The sequence below is a fragment of the Poromitra crassiceps genome (genome assembly GCF_964638095.1).
Source record: "Poromitra crassiceps genome assembly, chromosome: 4".
NCBI classification, from domain to species: domain Eukaryota; kingdom Metazoa; phylum Chordata; class Actinopteri; order Beryciformes; family Melamphaidae; genus Poromitra; species Poromitra crassiceps.
The window spans coordinates 46,132,288-46,151,966 of NC_139626.1; the positions used below are offsets into that span (position 1 = coordinate 46,132,288).

Below are 19,679 nucleotides of genomic sequence, written 5' to 3' on the forward strand. Positions count from 1 at the left end.
TTGATACAAATGTAATCTAGAGGCACTTGAGTTGCCTATTGTTTTACCATAATAAAATATTATGTTAATAAGGATATATTTAATTAATGCATTAATTATCAAGGGTATAGCGAGGTGCTCCAGAATGCATTCATGTCATCTCCATGGGGGAACCTGTGGTGAAATATGAAGTTTCTATCATGTTGTTCTTGAGTTTGTGTTCACTAGAGAGAGAGAGAGAGAGAGAGAGAGAGAGAGAGAGAGAGAGAGAGAGAGAGAGAGAGAGAGAGAGAGAGAGAGAGAGAGAGAGAGAGAGAGAGAGAGAGAGAGAGAGAGAGAGAGAGAGAGAGAGAGAGAGAGAGGGAGTGTGTGTGTGTGTGTGTGTGTGTGTGTGTGTGTGCGTGCGTGCGTGCGTGCGTGCGTGCGTGACAGACACACAGACAAGCAGACGCCACTATGATGACATAATGCCCTGCACCGTGTATCATGGTGGCAGATCATAAAAACATTTGAATTTGAATATTTTAATATACAACAATACTGCCTCTTCAAAACTACTCATACCAATTACATCTTATTTTCTTCAATCTTGCCATTCTAAAAACAAATCCTAAAATACTCAAAGGGAATTAAATGCAAACATGTCATTCAAATTTGCCCATCTCTGCCTAATAGGCTAAAAGAATGGATACTTCAGGGTGTGGTTTGGTTGGTTTAGTTTGCCAGGTTCTATTTATTTACAATATACACACCAGCAACACAATAATAAGCCCAAACTTAGGAAAATAAAGATACATTCATAATGAGTAACTGTGCATACACCGTGGCACTGCCATGACAGAACTGTGATCTAGCTATTTGATAATGGCAGATAAAAAACAACCTTTTTATAACAATGTGAAGGCAGCAGTGCATATTTTTGTCATAAGTTCATAAAAGCAACAAAGAGTGAGTGGACTAGCTCACAGCTAACAGTGCAATGCAATGAAAGGGAATAGCAGTCATATACATGTAGTGGCTGAGTCAGTGTAACTATACAGCATTACAGACTCAAGGCTAATCCCTTGCTTAAGGTGGAGGGATTGCAGGGTGTGTGTGCATACTCAGTGCCGTCAGCATCTTCCCACAGGTGTCTCCCCACCTTCCACACACCAGCCTTGGGATAAACTCATAATTATGCCCTGGCAATTTTACATGTGCAAAACACTTGGTGATTAAAACAGAAGAAATAGCCTATGAAAATTTGATTAATATGAAATTATTCAGCAGCAGCATATATGCAAGAATGTGGCATAGTTCCAAACCAATACTGAAAACATGCAAATAAACACAAACACTATAAAAACACATAAACACTGAATACATTACAAAAAACAAAAAAACAAACCACAAACCAAAAACAAACAGAAGTTCAACATGCTGACATTTAGAGCTTCGATAAACACATTTTTCATCTGGCAACTGACACAATTAACATTAACCATATAGATAGATAGATAGATAGATAGATAGATAGATAGATAGATAGATAGATAGATAGATAGATAGATAGATAGATGCTTTGTTTATCCCAGAGTGAAATGCTTGCCATGCACACACAGCAAAACACATTGTATCTTTCCATAAATCATCACTGAATAATACCCATTCTGTTGTCGGAGAATTCAAGCTGATTGACTTCCAGTGTGTCTGCTGTTCTTGCACTCAGATCAATATGGTTAATTATTATCTCCTCGGCCGGGGGTGGCTGGGGCCGGGGTGGCCGGCACCGGGGTGGGCTGTGGGACCGGACCGGGAGGAGGAGCAGGACCCGGCATGGGAAACAGGAGCCAGAAAGGGAAGAAAGGCCGGGGAGGGGGTCTAGGCCGAAACCAAGGGTAGCTTACTGGGTACACATGATAGAATCCCTGCAACAAGATATACAAATCATCAATCTACTGTGAGGTTTGACATGAACTAATTGCTTGACAAATTAAGGGAATTATTTTTGTTCTTACCTCCTCGCTGCTGTAGTGATGACTGGAAGTCTGCAAGAAAGGAAATGGTTGGTTGGTCGTGTGTTAGAAGAGTTCAAGATGAAAGATCCAAATACCCCCCCCCCCCCCCAAAATGCTAATAATGATAATACTAATACTAATAATACAAAAAAAAAACATAATCATAATCATAATAATCATAATCATAATCATAATAATCATCATAATAATTCACAAATGTACCAAAAAGAAAGACAAGGAAAGGCAATGGGAAAGTACTGTAGGTTTTGGTTCTTTTATACTTACAGCCATAGGGCTACTGATGAAGAGGAAAAGCACCAGAAGATTGAAATTCATCATGTACTTGAATCTGAAGGACAAATCATTTGATGGTTAGTAGTGCTATAGTACTCATGTCCTCAGCAGGCCAAAATAATATTAACAGCTTGATAATAAAGAGGAGTTTATGTAGGCCTATACTGTACCTTCAAGCTGCTCCTTTAGGAAAGCTCCATTAGATGTTGAATGGTATAGGTCTAAGTATTCCTGCTGTCCAGCTTTCAACATGTTACTTCAGCTCACATGTGGTTCATCTCATGGCAACCTCCTCCGCAGACAGAAACAAAATAGGCGTGAACACAATTACATTGGCCAAGTTAACTGTTTTGTAGTAACTTTAAAGTTCACCAGCTGTAATCCTGACACATGTCGAGTGTTTAGCTGAATTGACCGCTATGACTAATTATTACAGCAATATGCGCACACACACCTACACACACACACACACACACAGACACAGACACAGACACACACACACACACACACACACACACACACACACACACACACACACACACACACACACACACACACACACACACACACACACACACACACACACACACACACACACACACACATTTTTCAGTTAATTACATTCGGAGGTGAATTTCAAGTCTATGTGGGTGACTTGCAAAACAATAATCTATCAGTTTAATACTTTTGTACTTATACTGTCATATTTCCACAGGCGGAGCAATACTTGCCTAATCCTTCCAGACACCTTCCTCATGTTGTAATCATCTTGTTTACTGTGGTCTATTTTACTTCCTTGAAAGCTGTCATGGAATACTACTGATCACATGTCTTTGACTATCCTGAGATTTCATGTTTTCAAGAGAGACCATGAATTGAATTGAATTGAATTGAATATAACTTTATTGTCCACCGAGGTGGAAAATTGTCTTTGGCTCACCAAACACAAAAGACAATCAGCACAAGAGGCCAGGAGGCAATTAGTGAGACAGAGATATAAACAAGCATAGACAGACAGGGTTAAATCACAGATTAAAATGCAACATTGATATGGAAACCCAAATAAAGCAGACAGAGGACCATGGTTTGAATAGTAGAATTTAATCAGCTGTAATGGAGCCCTATCACAGCAAGACAATATTTTTTACATGCTTAATATATCAAAGACTGGATTGAATGATCTCTTTCTGATAATAATAATGATAATAATAGTAATAATAATAATAATAATAATAATAAAATTGACATCCGGGCAATAGGCTTTCTATGAATTTATCCATCAATAGCGGACCTGGGCATTTTGCGGGCATTATCCAGAACTGGTCCTCATGCTGCTTCTGCCTGGCCAGGTAGGTCTAAGACAAGTGATAAGGAACTTACGCACATCCACTTCTTGGTGCTGAGCCAAACTGTAATACAGAAAATCAAACTAGAAAAAGGGCTCGCGACACAGTTTCTTTTTTGCTCGCGTGGACCACATTTAATTTAGACAGAGACAAACCGTTTCGATCCGATATGGATCTTCGTCAGTGTCATGTGAAGCACATACATTTCAGGAAGTGTTTTTATAGGTACAGGTACATGGGGGTACATACCACCGCCTACTGGCTTGGAGGTAGACCCAGGCTCACTTTAAAGAGGAAGTGTTATCTAAGAACAAACTTCTAAATATAACGAAAAGGTGTACATATCAAAAATGTATATATGTATGAGAAGATTCAATTAGTCAATACTTGTTAGTAGCCTATACTAAGGCAAGACACATCAAATACATTGTGTTTTTTCTTATTCTTGACAAAGACAGTTTCAAAGTTTCAAAACACTAGTATGTACATATGAATATTTTTCAAGGACATTTTTAAGAATATTTTACAAGACTATATACTGTATCCTTGAGTCCAATTCTTTCTCCAGGAAAAGCAACAACAAAGAAATAGGATACCACTCAGATATTTAGGCATAGAACAAGTCAATGTTCCAAGACGGGGGTGGTAACATCCACTTTCTGAACACCATGGCACCCATTGGACTCAATGAAGAGTTTGATATCAGACCTTACCTGTGAGGGGCCTCTGTGCTGCATATATTGACATTCTTATATTCTCATATTCACTTATTCCTTGTTCCTACAGTATCTATTTCTTTGTGGTTGCTGTTTGTCTCTGTCTAAATTAGATGTTGTCCACGGGAGCAAAAAAGAAACTGTGTCGCAAGCCCTTTTTCTATAGGTCTAAGACAAACCACACCATTTTACTTAAAAAATAAAATAAAATAAAAAATAAAAATTAGATGACCTAAATTTGCTATTTGGAGTGATTTTCAATATAAGAAATGCTGAAGAATAAGGGCCCAGTATTTCTTCTATAATTGAATCTAGTGATACAATTAGAGCATGACAATATTTATTTGGTCCCCGGCAACAATATGGCTTTCTCATGTGGCCCCCCAGGAAAAACAATTGCCGAGCCCTGATCAATAGCCTGTAAGGAGGTCTTGGCAGCACACCAGATGCTACGGTAATTCTTACTTTACTTTATGTCATTTAGCAGACGCTTTTGTCCAAAGCGACTTACAATGCAATACAATACAGTGCAGTACAATATACAATCAAAGAATACACATTATCAGCAACAATACAGAACAATATATCCAGCAATGAACAAGGTAAAAAACAACAAATACTTATAAAAATATCACTTATAAAGACACAGCAAACAATAAGCACTACTGAAAGGTCTGATCCGGAAGGGCCAAAATATAGTCCAAATAGGTGAGTCTTAAGTCTCCGACGGAAAATAGGCAGTGTTTCAGCTGAACTGACCGAAAGGGGGAGCTCATTCCACCATTTTGGCGCTAAAGAGGAAAAGAGTCGGGATCTAGATGAGCGACCCCCAGGTCCGCAGATTGATGGAGGGGCTAGACGGACAGGACGGGTGGAGGTACGGAGAGAGCTATGCAGTGGTTGGAGCTTGACCATGGACTGTAGATATATAGGGGCTGACCGGTGGAGTGCCCTGTAAGCCAGTACCAGAGACTTGAATCTGATGCGTGAAAGAATGGGAAGCCAGTGGAGTTTATGGAGGAGGTGAGTGACGTGAGAGAATTTGGGCAGGTTATATACCAGACGGGCTGCAGAGTTTTGAATTAATTGAAGAGGTCGAATAGCAGAAGCAGGTAACCCTGCCAACAGAACATTGCAATAATCCATGCGGGAGAGAACCAATGCCTGGACCAGGAGTTGAGTCGCCTCTATTGAGAGACAGGACCGAATCCTACGGATGTTGTAGAGTGAAAATCTGCAGGCGCGGGCAGTGGCTGCGATAATTCTTGCCAGTGCTGACTTGGTGTCATCTTCAAATGAAATCCACGTCTATTTTATTTTCTATCCATGCACTGATATAAATTGTATACACAATTTATATCAGTGCATGCCGTCTCATTTTTATATCGTGTTACTTCCTGCGTTTTAGACACAAAATGGCTGATTTGGGTGGGATGTGAAATAGGCTAATTGAACTGAAAACATGGATGGTGGCCATTTTGCGAAGGCAAAGGTGTGTGTGATCTCGGGGTAAAAAAAAAACATTTTATGGTAATATCATTAATACTGTATTCTCTAACATACTTACCAAAAGTTTTGCATTCCTTTATTTTATTTTTAATTAAATGTTTTACCCCCTCCCCACACACTTTCACTATCCTGAAAAGCAGAGTTGCCTATCATACCTAAAATACTGCTCGATTGAGAGTGCAAACTCAGACGCTCCGTCGGCAAAACACAGCAGGATTCTGGCCTCTCATCTTCTTTAGATGAGACTGCTGTGGAGGGAAATAGAACCATAAATGCTGTGATATGTATACATGTATGTGCCATTTGTGCTCCTGTCATGAGCGTTCAGCATTAGAGTACTTACTCATCCCTTTGTCTCATGGCTGGTTGAAATGCCACAGCATGTGTAGAGCACACAGCAGCCAGGGGATGGAAGCTTGTGATAGGTGATGAGACACAGAGGAAGCTAAAAGAGGAAAGTCATGAATGATTTCATAGAAATAATGACAGATGCTTTATTGACCCATCTTTTTGGGCTTGTGCTATGAAACCATGCCAAATCTCATTCAGGAGTGTCGGGGGGGCTCAGTGTTATTGCTTACAGTGTTGGCAGTAAGTAGTTAGGCTACTGTAATTCCACTACTTTTTGAACCAGTAATCTTAATTACTTTTTCCAATTTAATAACTCAATTATTAAAATTTAAAGAGCATGATGCAGGTTGGAGACCACATTGCATTAATATGTGGAAGGGGTATAGCAATGGGATTTTATTTTTTTATCACACATAGCTGCATTTATTTTAGACTAGCTTTTGTAACCTGCAGGGGGCACTCCATTTCATGGAATTCCCTCTTGTGATGTCACAGGGATGCAAACTAGTCACATTTAGATGACAGTCAGCTTTTTCATCCCAAACATATGAGGATTTCTGAGTGGTTTTATGTCTGTGCTGGTATCTGTCACCTTTTTCACTCTCCATGACTTTGCATCCCTGTGTCAGACCCAGCAGAACGTCACATGCCCATTTAGAATGCCACCTTTTCCTCCATATTTCTACCCTGGGGGCCTGTGATTGTTTTTCTTTTCTTTTTCGTACTAATCATGAGCCCAACAATTCTGAATTGTTTTAACCTGCACCACACTCTTTAAATTACTAGTTACTAGTTACAGTTACTTTAGGACGTGAAAGCGGACAACCTCAGAGGATTATCCGGTTTATGATCATTGGACCTAGACCAGGGAGAGACGCCGCCGCTTCCCTGCCCAGCAAAAATGCTCCAACAGCCCCGTTTGTTTGTCGCGTTTTCTGGATGTGTAATTACGGGTTTCCACCCATAGACATAACAGAGATGGCGCTGTTTCCCCGCTGGGAAGCAGAAGAACAGCAACGGCCCCTTTTAAATGGAAAAGCAGAAATGACATGCTCTGGCATGTGAATAAGAGCTCGGTTTTGGAAACTACGCAATATGTGGGGAAACCCAGGAGCATGCTCACAAGATAACAACTTTGTGCAGGAGGTATGTACATGTACTTGTTTCATTGTGATCGGTACGTTAGTGAAGATGTGCAGCTATTTGAAGCGGGGACCACAACTGCCTCTGGGGTTGATACTGTGAGACTCCGAATGAAGGCTGAGTCTGAGGCGTCGAGGCTACTTAATTCCCTAGTAAGTAATTACTTTTATTATGCAGTAATTTGTAAAATAATTCAATTACCTTTTGAGACGTAACTAGCAAAACTGTAACTAATAACACATTTTCAGTAACTTGCCCAACGCTGATTGTTTATGACTGATAATGGTTGGGGCAGGAAAAGGGGGGGGGGGCAATTTAGTTTTTTGTAATGAACTATATAAACCATGTGAATGAGTGAGACTGGGACACAGATTCATGTTCATTTATACACTTTGCTTGCTGAAGCGACTGTGGAATGATGGCTTGAAGTCATTGTACCAGCAATCAAAGAGTTCAGCCATTTCTCATGTGTCACCTCTCACTGATAACCAGCTTGATCGTGATTCTCCTAGGACAGGGTGTTCGCAGCGGTAGCTGCCCTCGTCGGACGGCGACACACTACGGATGATCATCTGGCCTGTGCTCTCCCAGCTGACGAGCGAGTCGTCTCTGTAGAACTCGGCGCCGAGGTGATCGGGCCGTGTTGCATATCTACAGGCCAGCTTCACTGAGGATCCTTCAGGCACTGGCAGGACCGGGCTCTCTAGAATCACAGACCTCGCTGCACAAACACATCAGCAGTCTGGTTAACTCAAGTTGAAATAAAAGCTATGGCCACCTCTTCTGTTTGTATTTGGCGGTCAGTCCAGGAAATATGTGATTTTGTGATCACAATTAATGCAATGTTTGCGGCGGCTTGCAACTTTTTCAAAAGACTTGCAATCTATCCGCAAAAACGTCAAAACAGATTCCTCAACCTGCAGTGTTTGCCAGTTATCGCAATTTTACTGGGGAAAAAAAGCACATAATTTGGCAAACTACACTTTTTTTTTTTTTACTTTTTTTTACATTTTTGAGAAAAGTTACCATCAAGTAGTAGCTTCGCAATTTTTTTCTTCAACTTGCAATTTTTGTCAATTCCCACAGATTTACTGCAAACAAATCACATAAAACTTTGCAAATTGTGTCACAAATGTTTAGAAAACAAAATCCAAAATGAAAGAAAGCAAAATCAAGCATTTCAGAGATTGCACTTACTCAACTGAGAGATGTTGGCCGCATCGGTGTATTCTCCTGAGTCAGACTGGCACCAGTAGACGGCTCTAACAGACTGCCAAGTGGATGTGTTGATGTAGCAAGAGGATCCCGTCACTGTTCCCCAGCCAGCTCCACACTCTGACTGGCCTTGGGTCGATGTGAATCTCTTCACTTTCCAGCCTGTGGAATTCCCATGTTCCTCACAGCTCACTGAGAAAGCCTCACTGGAGGAATGCTGCACTTTATTAGGACTGACTCTCAAAGTGGCTGATGGAGAGGAACCTGTAAAAGTAAAAGTCAGTAAAAGTGCAGTAAAAGTCCTGCACTAAAAATCTATATATAAGGTGCAAGTGGGCGATCTCTGTTTGTTCTCTGTTTCAATTTTTGTCCCACTGATGATGTCATAGTGATGTCATAAGAGCAGATCATGTTATGACATCACTGATGATGTCATAGGCACTGTGATGTCATAGGCACTGATATTGTGGTTTTTGGTTACACTCGAGCTATTCTGACATCACTGATGATGTCACAATGTCTATGACATCATCAGTGATGTGAAGTTGAGCTGTGCATGCCAATAGAGCAGGTGAGGCCGCGCAGCAGCCAAGCTGCGGGCGAGGCCACGCAGCAGCCGAGCTGTGTATGTGAGCTGCAGCGCCAGCTGGTGTTAGCATTAAAAAGTAAAACTACTCATTATGCAGACTGGCCCATTTCAGAATAAAACAGTATTATATTATTGAATTATAATTATTGATGCATTAAAGCTGTTACACACCCAAGAGCGATGCAAATATACAGCACAAAATTGCAATGTGAATTTTGATCCACCTGGCAATTACAGCAACAGATGTGTAGCCTATAGGTCGGACACAAATTTCTGGAAAATCGACCGTGGTCCGAAAAATTAAACACAGCAATCTCCCCCCTCCCCCCTGTTATTTCTGTTTTTACGTTTTTGCTCGTGGCGTGTTCACACTCATACAGCAGACAGCTCTACTTGCCTGATGCAGCTGGTCCCCATTTCTCCAAACTGGGACTATGCCGGCTGCATTCTACTGCATGTAGTACACTGACTGTCGGCAAGGAGCCTACCTATACAACCCCACATCAAAAAATCTAACTATCCCTTTAATGTTGCAGCTGAAAAAGGTGGGGCTCAGTTCCACTATTTTATTCTAGTGTACATTAATCTATACATGGACTAGAAGTGTAAATTAGCATAAAATGGTAATACTCAAGTAGCCTAAGTACAAGTACATGTACCTCAAAATTGTATTTAAGTACAGTATTCGAGTAAAAGTGCTTAGTTACTATGTGTGCGCGCACACACACACACGTGTGTCTTAAATGTGTCTTTGTACAGTAGACCAACTCACCTGACACCCAAAGAAGCCCAGGTAAGCTGTACTTGGAATAATGTTGTGGATCTCCTCTCCCACCTCTACACACATATGCTTGTATGTGATTCAGACCGACAGGGCTGAAGGACAGAGAACCACCAGCCCCATGCTGGCTGCCTGGCAGCATCTCCAGAGAGTAGGACTTGTCGAGTGCTGATGGTGAGGGTAACCCGTCTTTGTAGGGGACGGCCCTGTACCAGTAGTACTTCCAACCTTTTGATGAACGGTCAACTGCACAGATCAGGGTGGCTGAGTCTCCAACCCTCACCCACCGTGAAGAAGAGGCAGTCAGCTCAGTGTACGGTGTTGCTGCTATTGTAGAGGAAAACATAATTTACCCTTTAGTATGACTTATTACGTGTTCCATTTGCACTGGGAACTAGGAATATCAGCTGAGTGACATCACACCCACCCGAGTTGACTGTGTTCCAGTAAAACAGTCGGAAAACCATGCCAGGGTTAGCTCAAGCCTGGCTAGCCATTGTTAGCAATAACGGTTGATAACAATACATTATGTAGTATTTTGAGCATACAAACACTGTAGCAACATGTCCACAGACAGAAGTTAGACAGTACTACAGTGTATTACTACAGCTTTCACTACTGTTGATGCAGGAGCTGCCATCTTGGATTATGAGGTCAGGGTTAATCCCCCGACTTTCTAAGTAGGAAATCCCAGTTCGAGTGAGGTCTCGAGTGACCTTTGAACTGGGAAATTCCAAGTTCCCAGTGCAAATGGAATGTGGCATTAAATAACCTTTCCCCAAAACTGCAGTACTACCCATACAGAAAAGCCACATGAACTTCACATGTGCCAAATCACATGTGATTTTGCACATTGCACATGTGATCACATGTGAAAACGTTAAATTTCACATTAAAACATGTGGAACACGTGAACATGTGTGTGTTTTGCCCATGGGAAGCATGTGGTTTTGGAATATTTTCACATGTGAAATGTGTGAAACCTATGTGATTACATGTGAAACCCATGTAAATGCTGTTTTCCACATGTGCTCCACATGTGGAGAACATGTTGCTATACAACATGTGGCAAAACATGTTATCACATGTTATAATGTAGGGGATTTTTTGCATGACTCACGCATGGAATAGGTGAAATCGTTTCTAGGTTAAAAAAAAAAGTGGTCAACAACAAGTTCCCTGAGGGACGATTAGCTAGGTGGTGTGGTTTCCTTTCATTGTGTGAACTTGGGCTTTGCGTGCGAGCCTTGGTTCAGTTTAGTATAAATACTCATGTGTGGTTATAAATCAACAGATTTCATCTTCACTGCTGCGAGAGCGTTTGTCCTATCATTTCGTCATGTATTTATACATCATATAAATGATCCTCAACAATAACCTGTGATAACATGTTTTCCACACGCTTCCCATGGGTTTCACATGTGAAATTTAACACGTGGACACGTGTGAACCTCGCGTTTTTTCTGTAAGGGTGGTAATTCAAGTGTAATTTTCAAAACTATGTCCAGTTCCGCATCCAATGAATGAGTCATAACGGTTATCATCACATGACAAAGAAATGATAAACTCACCGTATACAGTTAGCTCAATTGGATCGCTCACTTGGGACTGCTGCATGTCGCTCTTCCGTATAGCCACGCAGCTGAAATTTCCTGTCTTCTTACCATACAGCATAAAGTCAACATAAGCAAAATCACCTTTATAGAGGCTGTCTGTGTACTCATTCTCATTAGAGGAGAAAATTGGCTCCTGATCACCGTCCTGAAACCATTTGTAGCCCCAGTCGTTCACGTTTCCACCCTGTAGGTTGCATCTGAGTGTGACCGTTTCCCCTTCGTATATATCAGAAAAGTTATGGTGCAGGGTCAGGACAGGTTTGGGTCTCTCTGTGATGTAAAACACAAGTAAAAGTTAGCTTTGCACAAAGCAAACATTTTAGAATAGCAAAAGGTTGGCACACACATAGACTGATTCAGTACCCACCTTGGGCATGACTTGGCAGGATAGAAAAACCTAGAACTACATAAGTAGTAATTAGCATAGAGACAAGAAAGGCATGGAAAACTATATGATTAAGATTTAGATGTATTTCAGCATGATCTATGTGGTTTGGTATAGCTATAAGATACATACTGATTGTTGTGCATATCAAGGCGTGTTCCATCTTGTTTCCGATGATAACAGAGATCCCTCTGAGATCCATAGTAAGAGAGAGAGATCACTCCTCAGGACTTCCTGGACTGGGGGAACAGACAGACCGTATTTGCAGCGGATTGGTTCACAGCTGAGTTACATAAGCATCACATGTGCACTCAACGCCCTTGTCATCTTCGCATAGCTAGAGACTCTTTGATTTTTCACACAGTCTGCTTGGGAAGCATTTTCCCTGCCAAAACTGCTGTAATGTCTGAGTGTAAAGATGAGGGCTCAGCCTTGTCATCATGCAGTAGTTTTCAGTTACAGTAGATAATGGAAACATTTACAATTTAAAATTGTAAGCACTGCAAAACAATGATCATATCTGTGTTAGAGAGAGAGAGAGAGAGAGAGAGAGAGAGATGCAGGGAGAGAGACACAGAGAGAGAGAGAGGCTGTGTTCACTCTGCTAGAAGGCACAGCAGATACAGTGATGCACTTCCTTCTGAACTCCACCGTATGAAAATGTCAGAGAAATATTTCTCCAAATTCCAAATGTGTGTATTTTTGAAGAACTTCTCCCCGACAGAAAACTCTTCTATATTCTTGGAGGGAAAAGTGAGTCTGCCACACTAGCTGCCATTTACTGTATATAAAATCCTGTGAAAACCTGAGACAGGAGAACTAACGTATACTAATACAGTACCTTCTATTTTTCCTTTGTACTAGCAGAATACCTGAGTTGACATGCAGCCGCTCCTCTCTCCCTAGAGGGTTTTCATAGTCCATTTCCCTGGCTGATTCCAACTCCCCTCAGGTGTGCTCCATCAGTCACTAACAAATGGAGCTCTCCATGGTGCTGAACCTGTGTTGATTCATTTTGGCCACTAATTAGCCTTTATGCCCATTTTGGTCTGCCCTAATTACCTAATTCAAAAATCCGGCTTCGTTAGGTCACCCACAGGGGTGCTCTTTACACTTCCTGAAAGATTCAGTGTGATTGCACGTAAAATTGCATAGCTGTGTCCGGACACAGTATCTGCTCACTCATGCAGAGAGACTTTGCATTCTCATTATAGGATGATTGTGATTGATGTGTATATATATTTCAGGTAGGAACACACTTGTCATAAGTGCTGAAGGCTCCGCTCTTTAGATGCTCCCTGGATTAGCCAAGCAGCATGCTAAAAGGCCCCCCACCTCCCGTCTGGAAATGACTTGAGAATTAATTTCCTCATTGGAGAGACTTTGGCTACTACACGCGCACGCACACACATTGTCAGAGAGAGGGGAGAGGGGGGTGGAGGAGAAGGGTCGGACCTGCACCGCTTTAACACGTACAATTGAAGCAAAACTTTTGATTCCAGTTTAGCTTTAATTGTACATATTATTTAGTTTGTTTTTATTTCACACTTGCTTTGGCAATGTAAACATATGTTTCCCATGCCAATAAAAGCCCCTTTGAATTTATTTGAATTGAATTGAGAAAGAGACCCTTACTGTGTTCATTAATTCTAAACAGGCCTAATAGGCATAAGGGAGTGTGGAGTGAAGTAAGGGATGAAAAAAGGGAGAAAAACAACAACATCCTTTTATAGATTCATTGATTTATTTGTACTGATGTGTTTTTCAATTTCAGTTACAGAAGTCACATTTTCTTAACACGTCTCTCACGTCGAAGTTCAAACAAGCTTTGAAGTATGATTTTCCATTTCCCCATTTTCTGCATTTTTCCCATCATGGATTTCATCCATCATTATCCTCCTCCGGCAGCAGCACCTCCTGCAGCAGGAGCAGCAGCAGCAGGGGTGGCAAGTTGTGCCAGCAGCAGCGGCAGTAACGCCATCAGGGCTTGGTTTTGGTTGTTTTGATTGGTGTTGGGGAAGAACGGGAACTGAGGCTGCGTACCGAATGATGGAAACTGAGGTTGCCTGCCGAACTGAGGTCTAAAACCTCCAAAAAATCGGGGAATCTGGAAAACATTGTGAAGAAAACATTATTATTATTCACAAAAGATTATGGTGGGCTACAGAATAGATAATTAATCAATAGGTAGACTTTTTAAGAAAATCTTGTGCCCAGCTGACCTCATTACTGTTACTGTCTGAGCGTTTCACCCGGTCCTCCTTCTCCTCAGAAACCTTTAGAAATGAACAATTTTCATATTATAAGCAATGTAAGCAACATTCAACCTAATACAAGCCTGTTAATGACACAACTACACAACCTATGATACATGGTTGCTGTGAATATTTGTTGACATGTAAACTCACAGGGAAGGAGGAACTTAGTGCTATGAAGCACATAGCCAGGACCAGCAGTTTCATAGCTGAAGTACACTAGAATCCTCTCTACAGAAGAAGAGAAAATAGCAGTTAATTCATTTGTATGAGCTGAAGGATATAATTCTGAAAGTGAATAGTCTCCATTGATAAAAATCTTACCTTGAGTCAAAGAATAATGGTAATGTTGTCACGTTGAGCGTCTGGTGGTGATCTTGCCGTGAGATATGTCCATGTCTACTTTATAAAGAAAATGTCTGCCCTCAGTCGTCCAATCAGCTATCAAAGGTGTTGCCATTTTCTATTTGCTCTAATGGTGTAACAAATCATGAAATTATTTAGGGGATAATCCTATTAATTGTCCACAGTGCATGTTTAAGACCTAACTAATCTCATTGCTGTTGGGAAACAGCAATGATGTTGACGGGATATGATTCATACACTGGGTTACATTGGTTGTACACGCCTGACTGATTGCACAGAAAAACTTTTCCACCCTGGATGATGTATCATTTGAATATTGAATTATAACTGAGTTTGAGTCTGAGTTTGAGTTTAATCATTCTGGCTTGCAATACATGATTGAATTATGCAGAATGTACACTTGAAAAAAAACAATAAAAAATACACATACATTATGCATTATTAAAACAAACCCCAACATCAAAAATACAATCAATGCTTAACTACAGCCCATTAAAAAGCCTGACGCCACAAGAGCTAGTGGAGTTTCTCAGTCTATTTGTTCTGGTTTTTGGCAAAGACAACTGATTGCCTCTGCGCAGAACACGGCCAGTCCTTTCTAACACTTGGTTTGGCACATACGTATACTGTAACATGCAGGTGCTCAAAATTGTCAGCTGCAACAATAGATTTGAATTAGATGAGGAACATGGTGTGGTGCTGGATAGTAAGAAACCAAACTTGCATTTAGACATTTGGATAATTTTATATTCATTTATGATGGAACCGATGATATGTTACCAGACACATTATGATTATGTTACCCTGGTAGACCATCCTGATGACGTGACCTCACATCCTGTTTCGCTCTACAGATCGACCCGTGGAGACAGGATGTGGTCAGAATGGTCGCCAGCTACGAAATCATGACACGTGGTGAAACTGGTTAGTAACTATTGCTCAAGGCAATTTCAAGCTCTTTTTTATGTATAGCTCTTCATCACATGTATGTCTCAACATTCAGAGAATGGGTCTAGTGTCTAACTGATCAACAATCAACCATTAACAACGTTGTTTTTATGTACCAGCCATAGTGAAAACCTATTGTTAAATCTTCTGATGACACTGCCATCCGGGGCTTATGTTAAACGATGCATCTCGCGCGCTCGATTCCTAGCCTGCTGCACGGGCTCGCCCGCCCTGCAGCTCGCCCGCTGTGCGGGCTCACCTGCTCTTATGACATCACTGATGATGTCACAAACTGAAGAGGGCACAACTTCACATCACTGATGACATCACAATTGCTCTTATGACATCACTGATGATGTCACAATGCCTATGCCATCATCAGGCATCCCCTAAGTAGGCACAGTCGCTTCAAACATTCATTTGTCCCCCTGTCCATTAAAGTCCTTAGCAGCATCTAGGCTGGAATATGGGTATGCCAGCCTGTTGATCACTGTTGCTATCTACCATGTATGCACTTCTTCTGATGTAGATGGGCATGGATGAATGTCTTTGTTTTTTTTATACTGTTGTTCTTTTTACTTTTATACTGCAGACACTGTGATGTCCCAGGAAAATGTCCCATAGTCTATCCTATCCGAGTTGCAAACCCAACCCAATTTGTTTTACTTGCCTAAACATAACCAGGAAATGTGTTGTTTTCGCCTCGCACCACCAATCCCCCGTCACCTGTCTGTATGTTGTTTTTGGCAGTCATTAGAAATAGACCTATTCTGCCCAGGGCGAGAGAGGGGACTATCTATCTATCTATCTATCTATCTATCTATCTATCTATCTATCTATCTATCTATCTATCTATCTATCTATCTATCTATCTACTGTATCTATCTATCTATCTATCTATCTATCTATCTATCTATCTATCTATCTATCTATCTACTGTATCTATCTATCTATCTATCTATCTATCTATCTATCTATCTATCTATCTATCTATCTATCTATCTATCTATCTATCTATCTACTGTATCTATCTATCTATCTATCTATCTATCTATCTATCTATCTATCTATCTATCTATCTATCTATCTATCTATCTATCTATCTATCTATCTACTGTATCTATCTATCTATCTATCTATCTATCTATCTATCTATCTATCTATCTATCTATCTATCTATCTATCTATCTATCTATCTATCTATCGGAGCCGGAGCCGAGTCAGCTGCTGCAGCATAGGGAGCTGTAGCAGCTGTTGAATGAAGGACTACTTAATTTGCTAGAAGAAACTAAGAAACATTGAGAGTCACAGTAGATGATCCTCCCTCCGATGGCTTTTCCAAAAGGCAGTCGATTGTATTAAATATTGAAATCATATAGAGAAGGAGGAACACACTGTGTTGGAGGCAGAAGTAATAATGACAGATGCATTAGAGTGACACACATGTTTGGGCCTGCGCTATATCAAACAATGTCAAATCTGATTTAGCAGTGTCAGAGGTGGCTCAGTATTGTTGTTTATGACTGATACTGGTCGGGGCAGGAAGGAAATGTGGAAACATTCACAAAACTATCCACCCTGCCCTGCCTATGATTATATAGTGGGTGTTCAGTTGCTCAGTAGGTGCAATCACAGTCTGCAAAGAAAATCCTGTGCAATACCTTTCAAACATTCACTAATGATGACAAATATATTTTACAGTAATGAGCTGCAAAAGGGGGCGGGGGGTAAAGTTTGAATACGGATGACACAGATATTCAGAATAAGGCAGAGAAGTTAGAGAAGAGTAAGTTTGGCAACTGATTTTGAAATTATAAATTATAAAATATAATAATATATATAATACAAATATATTATAAACTGTCCTGTCTTCTTACCATACAGCATAAATTCAACATAAACAAAATCACCTTTATAGAGGCTGTCTGTGTACTCATTCTCATTAGAGGAGAAAATTGGCTCGTTATCATGGTCCTGAAACCATTTCAATCATGAGAGACCAGTGGGTAAAATCTAACAAGCAAGCTTTATTCACAAATGGCATGGCGATTAGTTCTATGGCATGAAATGGCATGGCAACTAATTCTATGGCATGGCAGCATGGCAACTAGTTCTTTGGCATAATGACTCTGTGGTAAGATGCCTCTCTTCTTGTGGTGAGGGAGTCAAGACGTTGGTGGTGGACTGGGGAGGTGGGTGGGGCGAAACACAGCTTCAGAGGATGGGATACGATCAGTCCAGGTACAGCAACCATAGAGGTGAAGGATCAGGGAAAGAGGGCGATGACGCGCTGAGCATGTCTATATGTACTGCCACGTCATAGCCTCGGCAGTGACGTCATTACCGACGTCATATTGGCATGTTGACAGGGGCTGATTGGCTATTGAGGATGGGGTGATGAGTCAGGAGGCACACGTCATAACCGATGTCACACTAGGATTCCGCTTGACTTAAGCTGGGAGCTGATGCCTATTGTGATGTGATGTGAGGTAACGTGACTGGTCTTCATCTTGAAACTAGGTCGAGACCAACATTTGTAGTCCCAGTCATTCACTTTTCCACCCTGTAAGTTGCATCTGAGTGTGACTGTTTCCCTTTGTATATATCAGAAAAGTTATGGTGCAGGTTTAGAAGAGGTTTGGGTCTCTCTGTGATGTAAAACACAAGTACACATACAGTAGACTGATTCAGTTACCCACCTTGGGCATGACTTGGCAGGAGAAAAACCTAGAACTACAGTACATAAGTAGTAATTAGCATAGAGACAAGAACTAAGGCATGGAAAACTATATGATTAAGATTTAGATGTATTTCAGCATGATTCTAATATGTGGTTCAAGGCGAGTTCCATCTTGTTTTCCGATTATAATAGAGATCCCTCTGAGATTCATAGTAAGAGAGATGTATCAATCCTCAGGATTTCCTGGACTGGAGGAACAGACAGTATTTGCAGCTGATTGGTTCACAGCTGACTTGTCTTCCGTACAGGAAGTAAGCATTTGCACATGTGCACAATCTTCTCAAAGCTAGACACTCTTTGATGCAGCACACAGCTTGGGAAGCATTTTTTAAGACTATCGTCTGTTTCCTGCCAAACACTGCTGTAATGGCTGAGTGTAAACATACAGTAAGGGCTCAGCATTGTCATTCGCAAATGCAGTACTTTTCAGTTAGATAGTGGAACCATTCATCATTTAAAAAGCTCTGCAAAACAACGATCATAATATCAGTCAGTGTGTGAGTGTGTCTGTGCGCACGCATACGTGTCTGTGTGTGTGTGTGTGTGTGTGTGTGTGTGTGTGTGTGTGTGAGGGAGAGAGAGAGAGAAAGGGAGAGAGCGAGAGAGGGAGAAGGTTCACTCTGCTCTCAGGCAGATGGCTGCTGCACTTTCTTCTGAACTGCACCAGTTAGGAAAATGTCAGATAAATATCTACACTATAATGACAGGAGTGTCTGTCTCTCTGTCTCTCTCTCTCCCTCTCTCTGTCTCTCTGTCCTTCGAGTATCTCGAGATTAGAACCGTTGGTCGGATCGACTTCAAACTTGGGGAGTGCGCTAAGGGGAACCCGACGGAGTGCAGTGCCCTATTTTCGTGCAATTCGGCATAGTGCTAGCCTGGTAAACCAGCCCGTCACGTGAACTCACATTGCATTTGGTTCTGCATGACGGTCTGGCCCCAACTCTTCACCCAGTCCTTAGCAGGGGCAGGAGCATGGGCGGGCGTAGTTGCCTTGACAGACAATCACAATCCTTCAGCCAATCAGCGTCGGATCCAGTCAAACCCAAATCCACTCGGGAGAATGGCAAAAACATGTTTTCCGCCGATACTGTACTTGTTTAATTGTTGTTATTGAGTTCTGCAATAACTGCACTTTATGGCTGTTTAAACTAGACAAACGCTGACTTTACTCCTCGAGACGATCAGGCAAGGAGGCGGCCATTATTGTTTTGTCAGTGCAGTGCTAGTAGCGTTCCTGATTGGCCAACTTGCGCTGTCAATCACAGCACAGTCGCTGATTGGCTCTTCCGCTCTGCAGCTTCTGCTAAACACCCTCCCAGGTTTAAGGGCCAGACCGTCACGCAGAACCAAATGAAATGTGAGTTCATGTGACAGGCTGGTTTACCAGGCTAGCATAGTGCCACCTACTGGCAACAAAAGATGTGGTTTATCTCAAGAACCGTTCGTCCG

At 41.4% G+C, this 19,679-nt stretch overlaps 2 protein-coding genes and 1 long non-coding RNA gene across 3 annotated transcripts; all 3 read right to left on the minus strand.

The window, feature by feature from the left end:
- Positions 1 to 557: 557 nt before the first annotated feature.
- On the minus strand, positions 558 to 2,582 carry LOC310775381. Its single transcript, XR_014552662.1, has 4 exons — positions 2,441 to 2,582; positions 2,262 to 2,325; positions 1,977 to 2,006; positions 558 to 1,886 (listed from the first exon to the last, which is right to left on the minus strand). It is a non-coding gene; the product is annotated as an uncharacterized lncRNA (long non-coding RNA).
- A 787-nt stretch (positions 2,583 to 3,369) lies between these two features.
- LOC310775810 (Fc receptor-like protein 5) lies at positions 3,370 to 12,123 on the minus strand (the record flags this gene model as incomplete). Its single annotated transcript, XM_083635939.1, has 8 exons — positions 3,370 to 6,089; positions 6,185 to 6,286; positions 7,811 to 8,056; positions 8,533 to 8,814; positions 9,912 to 10,247; positions 11,492 to 11,806; positions 11,904 to 11,939; positions 12,054 to 12,123. The coding sequence occupies 7 exons, from the start codon at positions 12,121 to 12,123 to the stop codon at positions 6,198 to 6,200; spliced, it is 1,374 nt and encodes a 457-aa protein (XP_083492065.1). The 3' UTR covers positions 3,370 to 6,089; positions 6,185 to 6,197.
- Positions 12,124 to 13,649: 1,526 nt separating this feature from the next.
- LOC310775372 (uncharacterized protein) lies at positions 13,650 to 14,577 on the minus strand. The gene is made up of 4 exons (XM_083635524.1): positions 14,501 to 14,577; positions 14,330 to 14,407; positions 14,144 to 14,197; positions 13,650 to 14,028 (listed from the first exon to the last, which is right to left on the minus strand). The coding sequence occupies exons 2-4, from the start codon at positions 14,381 to 14,383 to the stop codon at positions 13,813 to 13,815; spliced, it is 324 nt and encodes a 107-aa protein (XP_083491650.1). The 5' UTR covers positions 14,384 to 14,407; positions 14,501 to 14,577; the 3' UTR covers positions 13,650 to 13,812.
- Between the last annotated feature and the right edge of the window lie 5,102 nt (positions 14,578 to 19,679).

What these genes read in the sequence shown, in the direction of transcription:
- LOC310775372 (XM_083635524.1), bottom strand. Translation starts at nt 14,383, where the DNA reads ATGAAACTGCTGGTCCTGGCTATGTGCTTCATAGCACTAAGTTCCTCC. An exon ending in CACTAAGTTCCTCCTTCCCT is followed by an intron (nt 14,198 to 14,329) that starts GTGAGTTTACAT and finishes TCATTTCTAAAG; the next exon opens with GTTTCTGAGGAGAAGGAGGA. An exon ending in CAGACAGTAACAGTAATGAG is followed by an intron (nt 14,029 to 14,143) that starts GTCAGCTGGGCA and finishes AATGTTTTCCAG; the next exon opens with ATTCCCCGATTTTTTGGAGG.